Source organism: Ailuropoda melanoleuca, chromosome 2, assembly GCF_002007445.2.
Source record: "Ailuropoda melanoleuca isolate Jingjing chromosome 2, ASM200744v2, whole genome shotgun sequence".
Taxonomy (NCBI): domain Eukaryota; kingdom Metazoa; phylum Chordata; class Mammalia; order Carnivora; family Ursidae; genus Ailuropoda; species Ailuropoda melanoleuca.
Window position 1 is genome coordinate 126,828,094 of NC_048219.1, and position 14,512 is coordinate 126,842,605.

The 14,512-nt window shown below is 38.7% G+C and overlaps 1 protein-coding gene across 4 annotated transcripts in view; it reads left to right on the top strand.

The window, feature by feature from the left end:
* Positions 1-14,512, top strand: part of GPD2 (glycerol-3-phosphate dehydrogenase 2) — a 152,856-nt gene that overhangs the window by 106,859 nt on the left and 31,485 nt on the right. For all 4 annotated transcript variants that reach the window (XM_019807015.2, XM_011233670.3, XM_011233672.3 and 1 more), the window contains 3 exons: positions 5,654-5,818; positions 6,626-6,770; positions 13,504-13,697. In XM_019807015.2, the coding sequence (XP_019662574.1) occupies positions 5,654-5,818; positions 6,626-6,770; positions 13,504-13,697 (504 nt within the window). The remainder of the gene's footprint in view (positions 1-5,653; positions 5,819-6,625; positions 6,771-13,503; positions 13,698-14,512) is intronic.

The following is a 14,512-nucleotide window of genomic DNA, read 5'->3' on the forward strand; positions in this document are numbered from 1 at the left end:
CATTGCCTGTATGTTATCTATTGCCAAAATTCCACGTACCAAAAACCATAAAACCCCGGGAGCATAAAAACAATTAGGATTTGTTGCTCATGCATTGGAGCAGTCATCTAGGTGGTTCTCATAATCTTGTCTGGAGTTGGCGCTGGGGTTCTTCTGGTTTCCCCTGAACTTGCACTCCTGCTTGGAGGTATTGATTGTCAGCTGATGCAGAATGGCTTTGGCTGGGATGACTAGGGCAACTTGCCCGTGCCTCTCTTCGGCCTCCTGGTACTGGCAGGCTAGCCTGAGTATGTCCTTTTTGTGGCATTGGCAGAATGTCCTTTTTAAAATCACATCCCCTAATATTCCATTGACCCAAAAAAACTACTTTCACGAGGCTGAGTCCACAGTCAGAGTGGGAGAGGACACTCAAGATGGATGGCAAAGGGCATGGCGACAAGGAGGTGTGAAGAATCGGGACATTTTTGGCAGTCTACAGCATATAGCCCACAAAAGCCAATCAAATCAAGATTTCACTTTCATTTTAGAACTAGTGGAACAATATAATTTCTGATTTTGTTTTTATGATTTACTTTATAAAGCAACTGTCTTTTGGTTTTTATTAATGCCCATTCTCTTTTCAGACATGCTGGGCCAAAGTGAGGGAAACCAGAAATGAGGAATAGGTTGAAATGAAATCTTGAAAGGGATAGGTAGCTACTGAGGATTAGCCATTCCGTGCACTGTAGAATTCCAGGGGGGCCAGCCCGCTCCTCTCCTCGTGTAGGACACTGAAGCCCTGGGGAATACCCCAACACATGTGACCCAGTCCTTCCAAGCCCAGAGCCCTTCTCCACTGTATCTGGGAAGGTACATCCTCCCTAAACTGCTCCCTGAGTGCCCCTGATCCCTGCCACTCCCCACACAAATCATCACTTTTCTAAATAATTTACTTTTGGAAATTGTGTTGTCACAATTTACTGTGAGAAGTATGTTCTCATTCTGAGTTTTCCTTTTCAGTTTTATTCATCATATGACCTTAAACCAGATTTTATTAAACCCTTAGACACACACACACAGACACACACACACACACACCCCTCTTTTCTACTCTGCTTCTGCTTGCACTCTTCCCATCAGAAAGGGAAATTTTAAGTATAATCATTCTATTAAATCAGCTCGAGTTTAGTAGGTTAGCCGTTGAATTACCTTTGCCAGACTGCTCAGGAGAAGCTGCCCAAGAGGTCATTGTGACACTGTCAGTCTGAGACAATGAAGCATGCCCTGTGGATTTTGTTAGGAATGGGATTAGAGCTTTAGGGAAGTGTTCTTTCTTTCAAGCATCCTTTTCCCCCCTGCTAACAGGAGCCATGTGATTGCAAGAGACCCAAGCCAGGCATAGGGAGATGGGAGGAAATATTCTCAACATTTCAACAGTGGCAGTTTTTATGGATGCTGAAGTTATGGGCAGGTGTTATTTTAATTAAAAACGATTTTTTATCTTACAGTTAGACTTTCTGTACAGATTCCTGGGTCCATAGTTATGGCTGTGTACTGTAAATGGCCATTTAAAAAGTGCCCTGTATGAAAAGAAGACTGTAGGTAGAATTTCAGAGCATCATACAATTTTAGATCTGAAGGACCAAAAAAATGCCAGGTAATTTGTTACCAAGGGTTTTTTTTTTTTTTCCTTCGTATTTACTCGTTCTTCACATCTTTTCCACATTCAGGGATTCTATCTCTTTTTTTCAGCTGTTTTGCTTGTTAACTTTGTTGCCAAACTTTGAAACTCTCTGAGGACAGCAATACTGCTATGTCTTCAAAATATTTACATTTGAGGGCAATCTTTTAGATGATGACATTCTAAAATATTTTTCGCATAAAGTATCTCTCACTATCCTATATGCAGGGCCATTGAGAATTAAGACAAAATTCTTCTCTGCCGCCACTGACCTTCATTCTTTTCAGTAGGTTGACTTAATATTGTGTTTTTCTAAACAAGGGAAAACAGTTACAGTTCCACTTCTTATGTGCTTCCTTTCATACGAGTCGTGAGTTCAGTATGTGCACATATGTGAGATTTCAAGTGCAAAAGGAGAATAGAGAAGGAAACAGATTTTCAGAGTCCCCGTCTGGGTCCTTGTGTAAGTGCCAATGTAAAGCTATGCTATTCACTGATCAGTGAGTAGTATCATGTTGCCTGGCTCTCAGGAAATGGATTGGAAAATCCAAACCTAATAAGCAGATCAATTGGGTGGGGGGGGGTCGAGATTATTGTATCATATTCCAATGACATGCAATGTTGTCAAAAACTTTTTTTCTCCAGACATAAAATTACAGGAGGCATATAGATATCTTTCAAAATGTCAGTAAAGGGGATTGGAGGGGAATTCAGTTAAGAATAGTAAAAATTTACCATTTCTTCTGGGAAGCACGCACTGAGAGCATCTGGGTATCTCAGGGTAAAGGGTGAATTTAATGTGGATAGGGGAGGACTCTATCATGAATCTGAGGAGGTAAATGAATTAAGCTTAATGTCTGGGTGGATGTGTGAGCTCCTGGGCCCAGAGGAAAGTCAGATTGCTTACTCCTCAATTTTTAAGAACTTACCATAGCTATGTTTGGACTCCCCTGCAGAGAAAGGGGAAATAGGATGAGTCTTGAGGGAATCATTCATAACCATTTCTCCCCCTGTCCCACTTATCCAACTTAAATATAAGGGTTAGTTTGGGTTTAAGTTCAGATTTTCCACATTTCTGGGGTTTCTCTGCTTCCCTCAAATTTCTTGCCACCAACTTTCTGATGTCTGAAATTTCTTTTACATGAGACAAAACATTCCATAGTTAGAGGTAAGACTATAGATCAATAAAGACTGTAAAAATTTATGAATTTATATAAAATTGACATAAATCTATAAGACTGTATATCTAAGACTATAAATAAACCTGTTTATTTAACTCACCAAATGGAATTTGGCTAAACTTAACACTTACTCAATACCTGTCTGTGCTTGGTACTAACAAGGGGAAAAAAATGATGAACAAAAAAGGCTTCCTGCCTTCCCATGACTGGGGTGAGGAGGTGGGAAATCATACAGGGATTACACTGGCAGGTGAGCTCCAGGAGAGCAGGGATCACCCTGTTTCTCTCTCACCAGTGTGTTCCCTGCATTTGTCTCTGTGCTTGAGTCATAATCAAGCCTTATTATTTTTTAAGTTGATGGATACATGGGTAAATATATCATAAAGCCTATAAAAAATGTAGATACAGGATATAATATTGGCTCAGAAGAAGGGATGAACAACTTTGCCTTGGAGGGACTCAGGGAAGGCAGGACTTCAAGGGGAGATATTTGAACCAGATCATGAGGGATGAATTGGAGTTGTCTGAGCTTCCAGAATAGTATTGCAGCCAGAAGTATTAGTGTGGACAAGAAGGTGTGAAATGGCAGGAATGTGGAGAGAGTTGCAAGAATGTGACCATCTAGATACTAAGAATAACGGGGGAGGAAGAGTTGTGGCAGGTGAGGATCATAGCATGAGGGCCTTTGTTCCTAAGTGGGTGACATGCTGGTTCGAGTCCAGGCAGGGCTGCTGGGTAGCAGGGCGGGCATGGAAAATAAAAGGAGAATAAGGACCAAAGAAACTTCTTTCCTCCTCACACTTTTAACTGAGGTCTATCTTGTATACCTGAAAAAGTATTGGGATTTGGAAGCTAATTAGGGGGGCACTTCTTAATATAGAAGCAACAGAGCTTGACACACTATACCAGTGCTGTTCTGATGGGATTTTATATTTTGAAAAGGTATTAAAAGAGAGATTTTAGATTTTCGAAGCTTTGAGTTTTATCACTAGATGACTGTGTAATAGATACACTACTTTACAAAATAATCCGTCAGTTAACAAATGGCATTTCTGCCTGGTTCCTCTGGACAGTGACTTCATATAGGATTTAAAATAGTTGATTTACATGTAGCTTTCCAGAGACGCGTCCTGTGTGTAAATCGAGGCACACCTGGTGGGGTGTGAGTTTTCCTACCATACACACGTCACTTGGATTTCTTGTACCACGCATAGGGTGTTTCATTGTCACGTACATAAATCAGTGAGTAGGGAAGGATTGGATGGGATGGCTACTCTTCTTTCATTTAGATCTGTAATCTCTGTAGTTGAGAGAGCTCTGTATTGGAATTCTTACTTAGTACCTTTGGTTTGTTTGCATGCATGTAACTTGGTGGAGCATCTTCCAATTTGAAGTGAGCCCTCCGTTAATAGAAGTTGGTTTCTTAGACTTAACTTGAAATATATCCACTGACTGTTCTAATGGCAACTTTAGGGTCATGCTGAATTAAAATAGATCCGAGTGCTGCCAGTCTTTCTTCCCACTTATCCATCAGCTACTCCCACCCTTGTTCCTTTCTTCCCTTACTTCCATTCTATTAATTTCTGGGTAAAATAACCCCTTACTCTGCATGGCGAAGTTCAATGTATGTTCTCCACTGATAGAGGATTTAATGTAGAGGGAAAGGTTCTTGGCTGATCGTGTTAGTTTGGCAGTTTTAGAATAAGATGTTTGTGGGGAGGGGTGGCAGAATCTTCGGTCATTGATTCTCTCTTTATAACTTTGCCCTTTTAGCTGGAACAGATTACCTGTGCAGGGTTTCTGGCCCTGCACAGACTGAATCACAAGGAAGAAACTTTACATAAACCATTTATACTAAATGTTTGGTATGCTGGCAACATAAATCAACAACAATATCCATTACAAATTCATCCCTTTATCAGTATTATCTTGATAGAACTGATCCCAGTGTGTGGGAATTTGAACCCTGATTCAATACATCTAGCCCTGGGTAATTAATTATTCAGGGCACAGAGAACCTGGCCCCTGCAATGTAGAGTAATTCTTCCTGGTCAGCGTGAACTCCACTGGCAATAATAAATAGAAAACGTCTCAGGTGATGCCAGTATTTTAAAGTGATTAATCATCTTCCCCCCCCTTTGGCTCCCCCTTAGTTTTCTTTAACTAGGATTTTTCAGCAATAAATCTTTAACAATACAGGTAGGAATTGTTCTGTAATTAAATTTTGCCCTGCTTAATTTCTTACCTTTTATGTGTGTTTAAAAAAAAATGTTACAGTTTAAGGAGCTCTGATCAAAAGTCAAACCAAGAAAAACCCTTTTACAAAATACTGAGAGATCCTCTATGGAAGATGAAGCTCTTGATTTTGAATATTAGATAGAGCACGTACTCCTAAAAATTGTTCATTGACACCAGTTGGAGTGTCAGATATTCTGGGGTTTTGAATTGCTTCATTTGCGTGCATACGGGTTGTCTGTATTGGGAAAAGTCTGACATATACATATGTTCCCAAACTGCGAGAATAATTACTTATTTCTTAACTTTCAGATAATCGATGTGAGCTCTTGCAGGAAAGGGATATTTTTTTGCCCTTTTTGCGGTACACAAAGTGCACTCAGTGAAGTGGCAGGTAAATGCCTGACCGAGAATGACCACGTATTTTTAAATCATGCCCTATAGAGCTGACCAGCCATCATGTATATTCCGGGTGACAGGGACAGATGTGACATATCTGTTTTGACACACTTCTGTACCACCAGTCTGTGGCTCGAGGTGACTCCTGTCCCTCCTCTCATGCTTTCCCCTGCTGCAGGACAACACAACGACGCACGGATGAACCTTGCCATTGCCCTCACTGCTGCCAGGTATGGGGCTGCCACAGCCAATTACATGGAGGTAGTGAGCTTGCTCAAGAAGACAGACCCCGACACGGGGAAAGAGCGAGTGAGCGGCGCGCGGTGTAAGGACGTGCTCACAGGTATGCTGAGGCTTGAGCAGGGAGGGATTTCTTAGCATCTTGCCTTGCCTATGTAATGACTGAATTATAATTTTTCTGTCACTTCTCTTTTATTTAAGCCAGATTTCAGAGTCATATTAATTATATTCCTTATTGTCAACAATGACTGGTTTAACGTGAAAATTTTCCCTTGTGGTACTTGGCAATTTTTCCCCTTTGTGTTAAATAATAATAATGATAATAATAAATGCCCACAAAATTCCCACAGCTACGAATGCATTCCATTTGCTTTACAAAAACATGTTATTAATAAAATTAAATAAATGTGCCAAGTTTCAAAGTAAGTGACACAGGCAGTGCATTTATACGTCGTTAGAGTCAATCACTTTCACTTTAGTTAGATTTTCATCCTCATTCTATGGCCATGGAGTCAGAGTCTCAAATTTACCTCGTTCCCGGAACCAGCGCTGAGAAATACCTTGTCTCACGGCAACGCCGTTTCCACATTTGAGCTGTAAGGAGAACGCGGCTTAATTACTCATCCCACTTTCTTCCTGTTTGGCACGCAGATGCTGGGCACTTTGCAAACTAGACAGAACTGCGCTGAAAAAGTGGCGCTCTCTCTCTTCAGCTTGGTCTTGTTTGGGTCAATGGACTCAGGCGCGAGCCGTTTGTGTGGCTTTTCAGGAACTCGGGCTGCTCGTGTCACTTAGTGTGCTGTACGATATACTTCGCCATAGGTTAAGTTTATAGGTGAATTAATAATCCACGGCATCCGTGAGCAGAGAAACAAATGGGGCATGTGATTGATGCTGCTTTCTTTCACAGGGCAGGAATTTGATGTGAGAGCCAAATGTGTTATCAATGCTACGGGACCTTTCACAGACACCGTGCGCAAAATGGATGATAAGAACGCCACGGCTATCTGCCAGCCCAGCGCCGGGGTCCACATCGTGATGCCTGGTTATTACAGGTAAGCGGATGCCAGCTGGGCGCCGTGGCCCGAGTGGGAGCCGCCGGAGACCATCGCATGTAGCCTTCCAGCACACTTCTCTGAGTTATAGATGGTCTAACTTGCTGTTCAAAATGAGGAGAGATAAGCAAACTCTTCCAAAACACAAAATACAATCCTTACGTGGGAATTGCTTAGCTCTTACAACAAGACTCATTTCTCAGGGTTAAAGGATTTGGGACCTATTTTTGTACTTTCTTCAGTGTACTCACCTTCAGAGACTGGGCCTTAGTATTTTTGAATTTTAATTAAAGTATTAAAGGTGAAATTGGTAAAAATTTCCATGAAGGGCATATTTTAATTAAAACACCAACAAATTAATTTCATGAAATACTCAAATTTGCTCATGAAGAATCTGAAAATGAGGATCACGCAGGCATTTGTATGCTTAGCGTTTTTATAATGTGTTTTGAAAAATAATGACAGCAAGTAAAAATTGGATATAATTTCTAATCTAATGTATTAACAGAGATCATTGTCAGTGGAGAAATGGGTATGGGTAGAGATGGGACACAAATAGCTGTTAATGGAAAATTATTGAAGTTGAGTGATGGGCAAATTAAACTGTTCTGTTTTTACATATTTTGGAGAATTTTAACAGATTAAAAAAGAAGTGTTTAGATGGCTTTAGTGAAGAAATTGATAACGATTAGCTCTAATGTACATGTCAAGACTTCTGTGGAAAAAATTCACGTGGCCATGCCAAGAGTATGAAACATGTGTACAGTTTTTATCTCCATATATAGTCAGTCTAGTAGGCAAACTAGCAGTTCTGTATGGAGTAATTATCTATGCTCCAGCTCTGCATTATGATACTATTTGTAGTCAAGAAGTGTTAGAAACTGCTTCCCTTCCGAACCTTAATAGAATGGATAAGTAAATTATGGCATAGCTGCAAAGGGAATATTACACAGTCATTAAAATGGTAATTATAAGTAACTTTAATGTTTTATGAAAACACTAATGATAAAATGTTAGTTTAGAATGAAGGATACAAGATTATACACTGTACAGGTATATCGAAGTACTAAAGGTGATTATTTCTAGGTGATATGATTATGGGTGACAGTTAAAGGTGGTAATTTCTAGGTAATGTGCTTAGGATGATAGTTATCTCTTTTGTATTTTAATAGTCTTCCATTAAAGGTTATATAAATTCTTTAATATTTGGTAAAATGGATATACAGAATCTATATTTTATTTAATGTCTGCATTCTCCTGGAATGCTATCCTGCTATATTCTGTGATGCTGCTGCTTTATTATCAGTTTTTCGGTAACTAAATCTTCCTGAGGAGAGTCCAGGAGACACCTAATTTGTACCAAATTCACTTCTACCAAGAAAATATTACACTTCTATCAAGAAACATATCAGGGGCGCCTGGGTGGTGCAGTCGTTAGGCGTCTGCCTTTGGCTCAGGGCGTGATCCCAGTGTTATGGGATTGAGCGCCACATCAGGCTCCTCCGCTATGAGCCTGCTTCTTCCTCTCCCACTCCCCCTGCTTGTGTTCCCTCTCTCACTGGCTGTCTCTGTCTCTGTCAAATAAATAAATAAAATCTTAAAAAAAAAAAAAGAAAAAAGAAACATATCGAAGTCCATTTCTTATCCACCAACTTCCAAGACTTCTTTCTCATTTTCTAAATGTGTGTGTAATAAGTAGACCATCATTAGTATTTTCACTTAGGACTAAAGAAACCAAGGTGTTTTCAGGCTTAATAATAAAAATGTATGCAGCAGTACTTAATAGAGTTTTAAAAACTGCTAATCAGAATTTAGTTAGATGAAAAGGAGAGAAGTAAATATTTGTAAATACGCAAATATTTCTTACATATAGGAAGTTTTCAACAATAGTTCCATTCATAATTATGTGCGTTCATTTTGTATTGGATTAAAAATATGCAAGCCCAGCCAGTTTGTAAGTTTTTTTGAAGGGTTTTTTTTTTTTAAATATCCTTTAGACTATAGATATAATACCTAAACTATGGACACACACATTATCATATTTGTTTGGATCTTAGTAGATTCAGTACAATCTCTTGTGTATTATGTTTCATGTTTTCTTCACTATTTCCCGTGATATCAGAGTACCTATTATCCCTTATATTAATTTTACCACTTAATAATGACATCATTTGGGACAGCCATTTTATTCTGTAAACCTTAGTTTACCCATCATTAAAATGGGGGAGACAGAGGGTAAATTAAGGTGATACCTTGGTGTAGAACTTGATGTTCATCACTTTACCTCTTGCTGACTGCGTGACCTTGGCAATTACTTCTTTCAGCTTCTGGTTCCTTATCTCGTGATAGTATCTAATTTGTATGCAATGATCCTTTGATTACTTTATATCTATTTTGTCAGCTACTCTTCATGAAGTGTCTGGCACATATAGTGACCAGTAAGTATTTTTTGAATGAATCCCAGTAACTTTTTTGTAACTTGCCCAAATTGAGATTGTTGCTTTTTTCAAAGTCAAAAGTTAATGTAGCACCTATAAGGGATATTTTTCATAGAGAGGAGTTAAAATATGAAAACAAAATATGATTCTTCATTTTAGTGCTCAGATACCCTATGTATGCAAAAGTAAATAAGTAAAAGTAATCACTCTAGAAAAAGAGAAAGATACAAAACAAAAAATAAGAGTCTCTCTTCTTCCTCATGTCCCACCTTACCCCTCACTTCAGTTCTTCTCTGGTAATCAGTAACACTTATGATTCCTTCATAAAATTGTGTGTTTAGACTTGCACAATTGTCTATCCTTTTAAAAATTTTGCATGAAATAGGGGCGCCTGGGTGGCTCAGTCGTTAAGCATCTGCCTTCGGCTCAGGGCGTGATCCCAGAGTCCTGGGATCGAGCCCCACATTGGGCTCCTCTGCTGGGAGCCTGCTTCTTCCTCTCCCACTCCCCCCACCTGTGTTCCCTCTCTCACTGGCTGTCTCCCTCTCTCTGTTAATAAATAAATAAAATATTTAAAATAATTTTTTTACCTGAAAGAGGTCATATAGTTCTGTACTCTATAATATCCTAATAACAGAGTAGATAGGTGCTTCAAATATGTATCACCTGGATGTAATATTTTCAAAACGGAATGCCTTTCTTAATCCCCCAAAATTTATCATTGGCTTCAAGGCCCCTCCCCATAAGTCATGAGAGTTAGTTACAGCTGGGTAAGATGCAGTAAGGGATCTCACACTGCTTTGGGAGAAATGAATGTCCCCGTTTTTAGCACCTTGAACTATAACCACCGTACATCCTGTCAGAAAGGAGTGGTTTGCAGCCCAGGTCCTATTCAGGGTCTGTTGCAGATGAGCCCCTTCGTTTGGGATTGTGGTCTAGATTCAGGGTTTATTCCCTCTTAAGGTATCCCAGAGGGATGGTTTTGCTCTCCATATCCACTCATTCTCTTGGGTGGGGTCAGACTGAAATGGCTCTCTGGGCTCATCAGTTAGTCAGTCACACTCAGTTATAGCTCAGGGGTTCGACTAGGTCCTCGGGGATGAGTCAGGCCTTCTGGGGCTGCCCTATAAACTGACTGATGGTACCTTAAGGCCCCACATTTCCTCTAGAACCTGATCAGTTTAGAAATGCAGTGAGTTCAGTAGCCACTGATTTGTTGTATGTAGGCTGCTAAAATGTACCACAAAGACCATGTGTACACCTTTCTGGGCTGTTTCGGGAATATCTTCATGTCATTTTAAGCTTATGACTCTAACTTACACGTGCCACGGTAGCAACTTTTTCGTTTGGATTATTTAAATTTCAGAGAACCCAGCACACAGAAATCATTTATTTTTAAAGGTACTCTTTAGCTGACATTAAGAACAAATCTGCAATTTTCATCAGAGTTGTGGCTAGATGCTCTTTCAAAAGCAGCAACAATGCAACAAATGACTCAAATACATGAAAATAATCATCTCCTCCTTCTACCTGTGGATGCCTTTTACCGCTGACAAGAGGTCAATTTTTTTTTCCTATATTGCTGTGTGCATACTGTTAGCTCTAACACTGATTGCTAAGTAGTTAACAATAAATTGATTTCAGTTTAAATAAGGGTACTTCAGGAAGGCAGTGGTCTGCATGAGAAAAATGTTCATTATGTTTAATCCTAGACACACACATAAATTAGCAGCAAGCTTTGCCTCCTGATGTCAAGTGAATCATACATATTGAAAAAAGACCTCTGCCTCCCTGGGCTGCATATACCATCACTGTCATTGATATCCACTTTCAAACTTTAGCGTGACCTTGCAGAATTAATCCTTCATAAGAAAACAAACTTTTCCCGAAGGGAGAGTATGAATTAGGTAATTTAGAACTGATGAAAGGTATTTCCAAGTGGATTCTTAAATTTTTATACCATTCATTAGTTGCTTTGTCTTCCCTCTGTGCTTGTTAATTTTATGTTTGACACATATGTCTTCGCTTAAGCAGTTGATTCTCTAAGGGTTCCAGTTACATGTGTGTTGGTAACCATCACCTTCACCCTTTAAACTCCTTTTATTGCACTGAAAGATTTTAAAGGATTCCGTAGTTGTGCTTTTCTAATAGCATTTCATGTCTAGGTGGTTGACTATTATAATTTTATACTAAAGTTTATCAGGTTTATTGAGTTATTTAAACACATCCTATGATATCTGGTCCATAAAATGATCATACATAAAATATACCAACATATAGTGGATTCCTTAAATATTTGGATATGGAATTTCTCCTTTTGTTTCAGCATGGTACTGTTTATCACACTGAAAGCTTGAACTCTGAATGAGTTAATTCCCAGTCCCAAAGTGACTGATTTAATGTAAGGGCCTATTAACCCAGGATCAAATCAGTTGCTTACAAAATATGTAACTAACTGGTTTAAGATTTTTTTTGAGAATCTTAGGACAAACACAAAGCAAAAAAAAAAAAAAAAATCTATCCTTGTAGTTTTCAATATATAAAAATGAAAGTAAAATTATTTTCTTTAAGTAAGCCTAAGTGAAGATGAGATCTTAGCTGGAGGCTTAAATGATTGACACACACATCTATGGTGCTTTTTTGCATATGCTAAATAGAACTGTGGCCCACTCTCTTCATGTCTCTCAAGTGTGCTGTAGACAGTGTTTCTTTATACAAAGGACGTGTGGAAATGGCAGCATTTCATGGGACTGATGGGTGTTTGCAAAGAAAGACTCTTACTCCTCGTGGTTTACATAAAGAAGATGCATTAGCTAAGCTGACTATAGATTTCTTTTTTTTTTAAACAAGTTACTTTATAGATCTTTATTTTTTAACTTTTTAATTTTTTTAAGTAAGCTGTATGCCCAACATGAGGTTTAAGTCACTACCCCAAGATCCAGAGTCCTGAGTTCTACTGACTGAGCCAGCCGGGGGCTCCTAGGTTTCTTTTTCATAAAATAATTATTTTGGTTTGCTTTTAAGCAGTTTAGTCTCTCATCCTTATACATTTGAATCAATAGGAGTTTTTTTAAAAACATTTTTTTAAGGGAATGATAAACATAAAATGTTGGTTGCCCTTAAAAATTTGTGGGTGTAGGAGGGGCTTGTTGAAATTTATTTAAACCAAATGGAATTGTGTTTTCTATTTAAGAAATTTCATTAATAGAAGCTGAAAATACCGTCAACATTGGCTTGCTGTGAGAATTCAGTCGCTGAGGATTTGTAGGGACTATTTGAATATGACACTTCAAGATTGTCCCACCCCTTATCAACTTCTCCAAATTTCTTTGAATTGTTAATGAATATATTAAAACAACAGTTTCTGCTGATTTAATGACAGAATTGGACAGGTTTTGTTAATATGTATTTATAGCTGCCTATTATTTCAAGCGTGTTTTATACTTCAGTTTTAGAATATTACATATATGTTTAATGAAAATTATTGGCTAATATTTTGGAAGATTTTATGTAATCTGTCCAAAGAGGCATCCTTGAACTTTGATTTAATAGCATAATACCTTAGCCCCTTACATCTGTTTAAAGATTGTCATTGCTAAGATATCCCTCTCCTTTTGACCTTGTCCTGATGCATTGTTATTTAGGTAGTAGGAAAACACTGAGCCCTTTTCTCATTGATGCACTTCTTGAGGTTTCTATAAAATTGAAGTAAAGTGAGAAATCTCATATTTGGTGAAGTGGTGTAAGTCCGTCTAGGTTACAAAGGAGTAAAGAACTTTTTTGATTACATTTTAGTTTCTAGAAACTTAGACCCCTGGCTTTTCTCATGTACTTCTGAGACCTTATGCTGAAATAAGTGTCAAATGTCAAATGTCCCAGGAAAATACTTTTCATAGACTTGAAAAAAGGTTGAAGAGCTCTCCTTAATTGACCATCATAAAAGGAATTAGAGACATTTATCCCACTGACATTATCTGATGTGAATGGTCCAAGGAATATAAAAACCCAAACAATTGGAAGGTGAAGTCCACTTTCTTAATTAAGCTTGCGTTGTTGAAATGGGGAGGGTTGGTGCTGCTGTGAATTTTATCATGCTTGCTCCATTCTTTCTTGTTACCAGAATTATTATTTTCTTTTAGGAATTTCTAGGGCAGAGCATTGGCAGTAAAAGTAACAGTTCATGTGTTTCTTGTTTGCTTATATGACAGTTAGTGAATAAAGTAGTTTTTAGAATGCAGATGAAGGACTAAACTTATGCTAATTTCAGAAATGTATAACGCTTCTTTTCACATCAGCCCCGAGAGCATGGGACTTCTTGACCCAGCAACCAGTGATGGGCGAGTTATCTTCTTCTTACCCTGGCAAAAGATGACTATAGCTGGCACTACTGACACTCCAACTGATGTCACACACCATCCCATTCCTTCGGAAGAAGATATCAATTTCATTTTGAATGAAGTGCGTAACTACCTGAGTTGTGATGTTGAAGGTAACTGATGCATTCCTATGAGTTTGTTTTCCTTCTTTTATACCTCCCAGCCCATCCTAGCTCTCGCTGGTAACTGCCACAATCCCCAGTCTGACTCCTCTTCCCACCTGGCCTGCTCTACCTCTTCTGTACTGACCACTTCTTCTGGAAGATTTATGGGGCCCAAATTATAACACAATGGGAAGAAGTTGCCTTTGTTCCTCTCTACTTTCTGCATTCACATGAAACTCGTACAAGCCTGTTCTGATAGTTTCTAATGGCTGTAATTGAGCCACGCATGAGCTCCAAACACACATGCTGTCTGAGAAGAGAATGAAATGTTTGCGTCGCGATTTAATTTCTAGAGTTTAGGAAGATCTGATTTACAGATACAGGATATCCATAGGATATAATTAATCAAAGAAATGAGAGGATGAAGATATATAATCTAAGAAGCTTAGTGAGCTTTACTATATAAAAAATAGAGTGTTGACAGTGGATTTAGCTAAGAAGGGTAAGTATGCTTTTTTAAATTGAAAAAGCCAAAGTTTATGTCTTTTCCATGCTAACCTGGGCATACTGTACTTTTAGTTTGGATGTCATAATATTTTCTCCACTGCGTGTATATAACGAATATTCTTTTAGCCTGGCTAGTTTCAGAAGTTTTCCAACATTATCCTTCTGTATTTCTTGCCTCGGTTAATAGCCTCACCACCCAGTCACGCCAGCTAGAAATGGCATGCTCATCTTTGGTGATCCTTCTCTTTCCACATCCAGTCTAGTTCCTATCTATGCTCACTCCGAAGTATCATGTAAATCCCCTCTCACTTCATCGT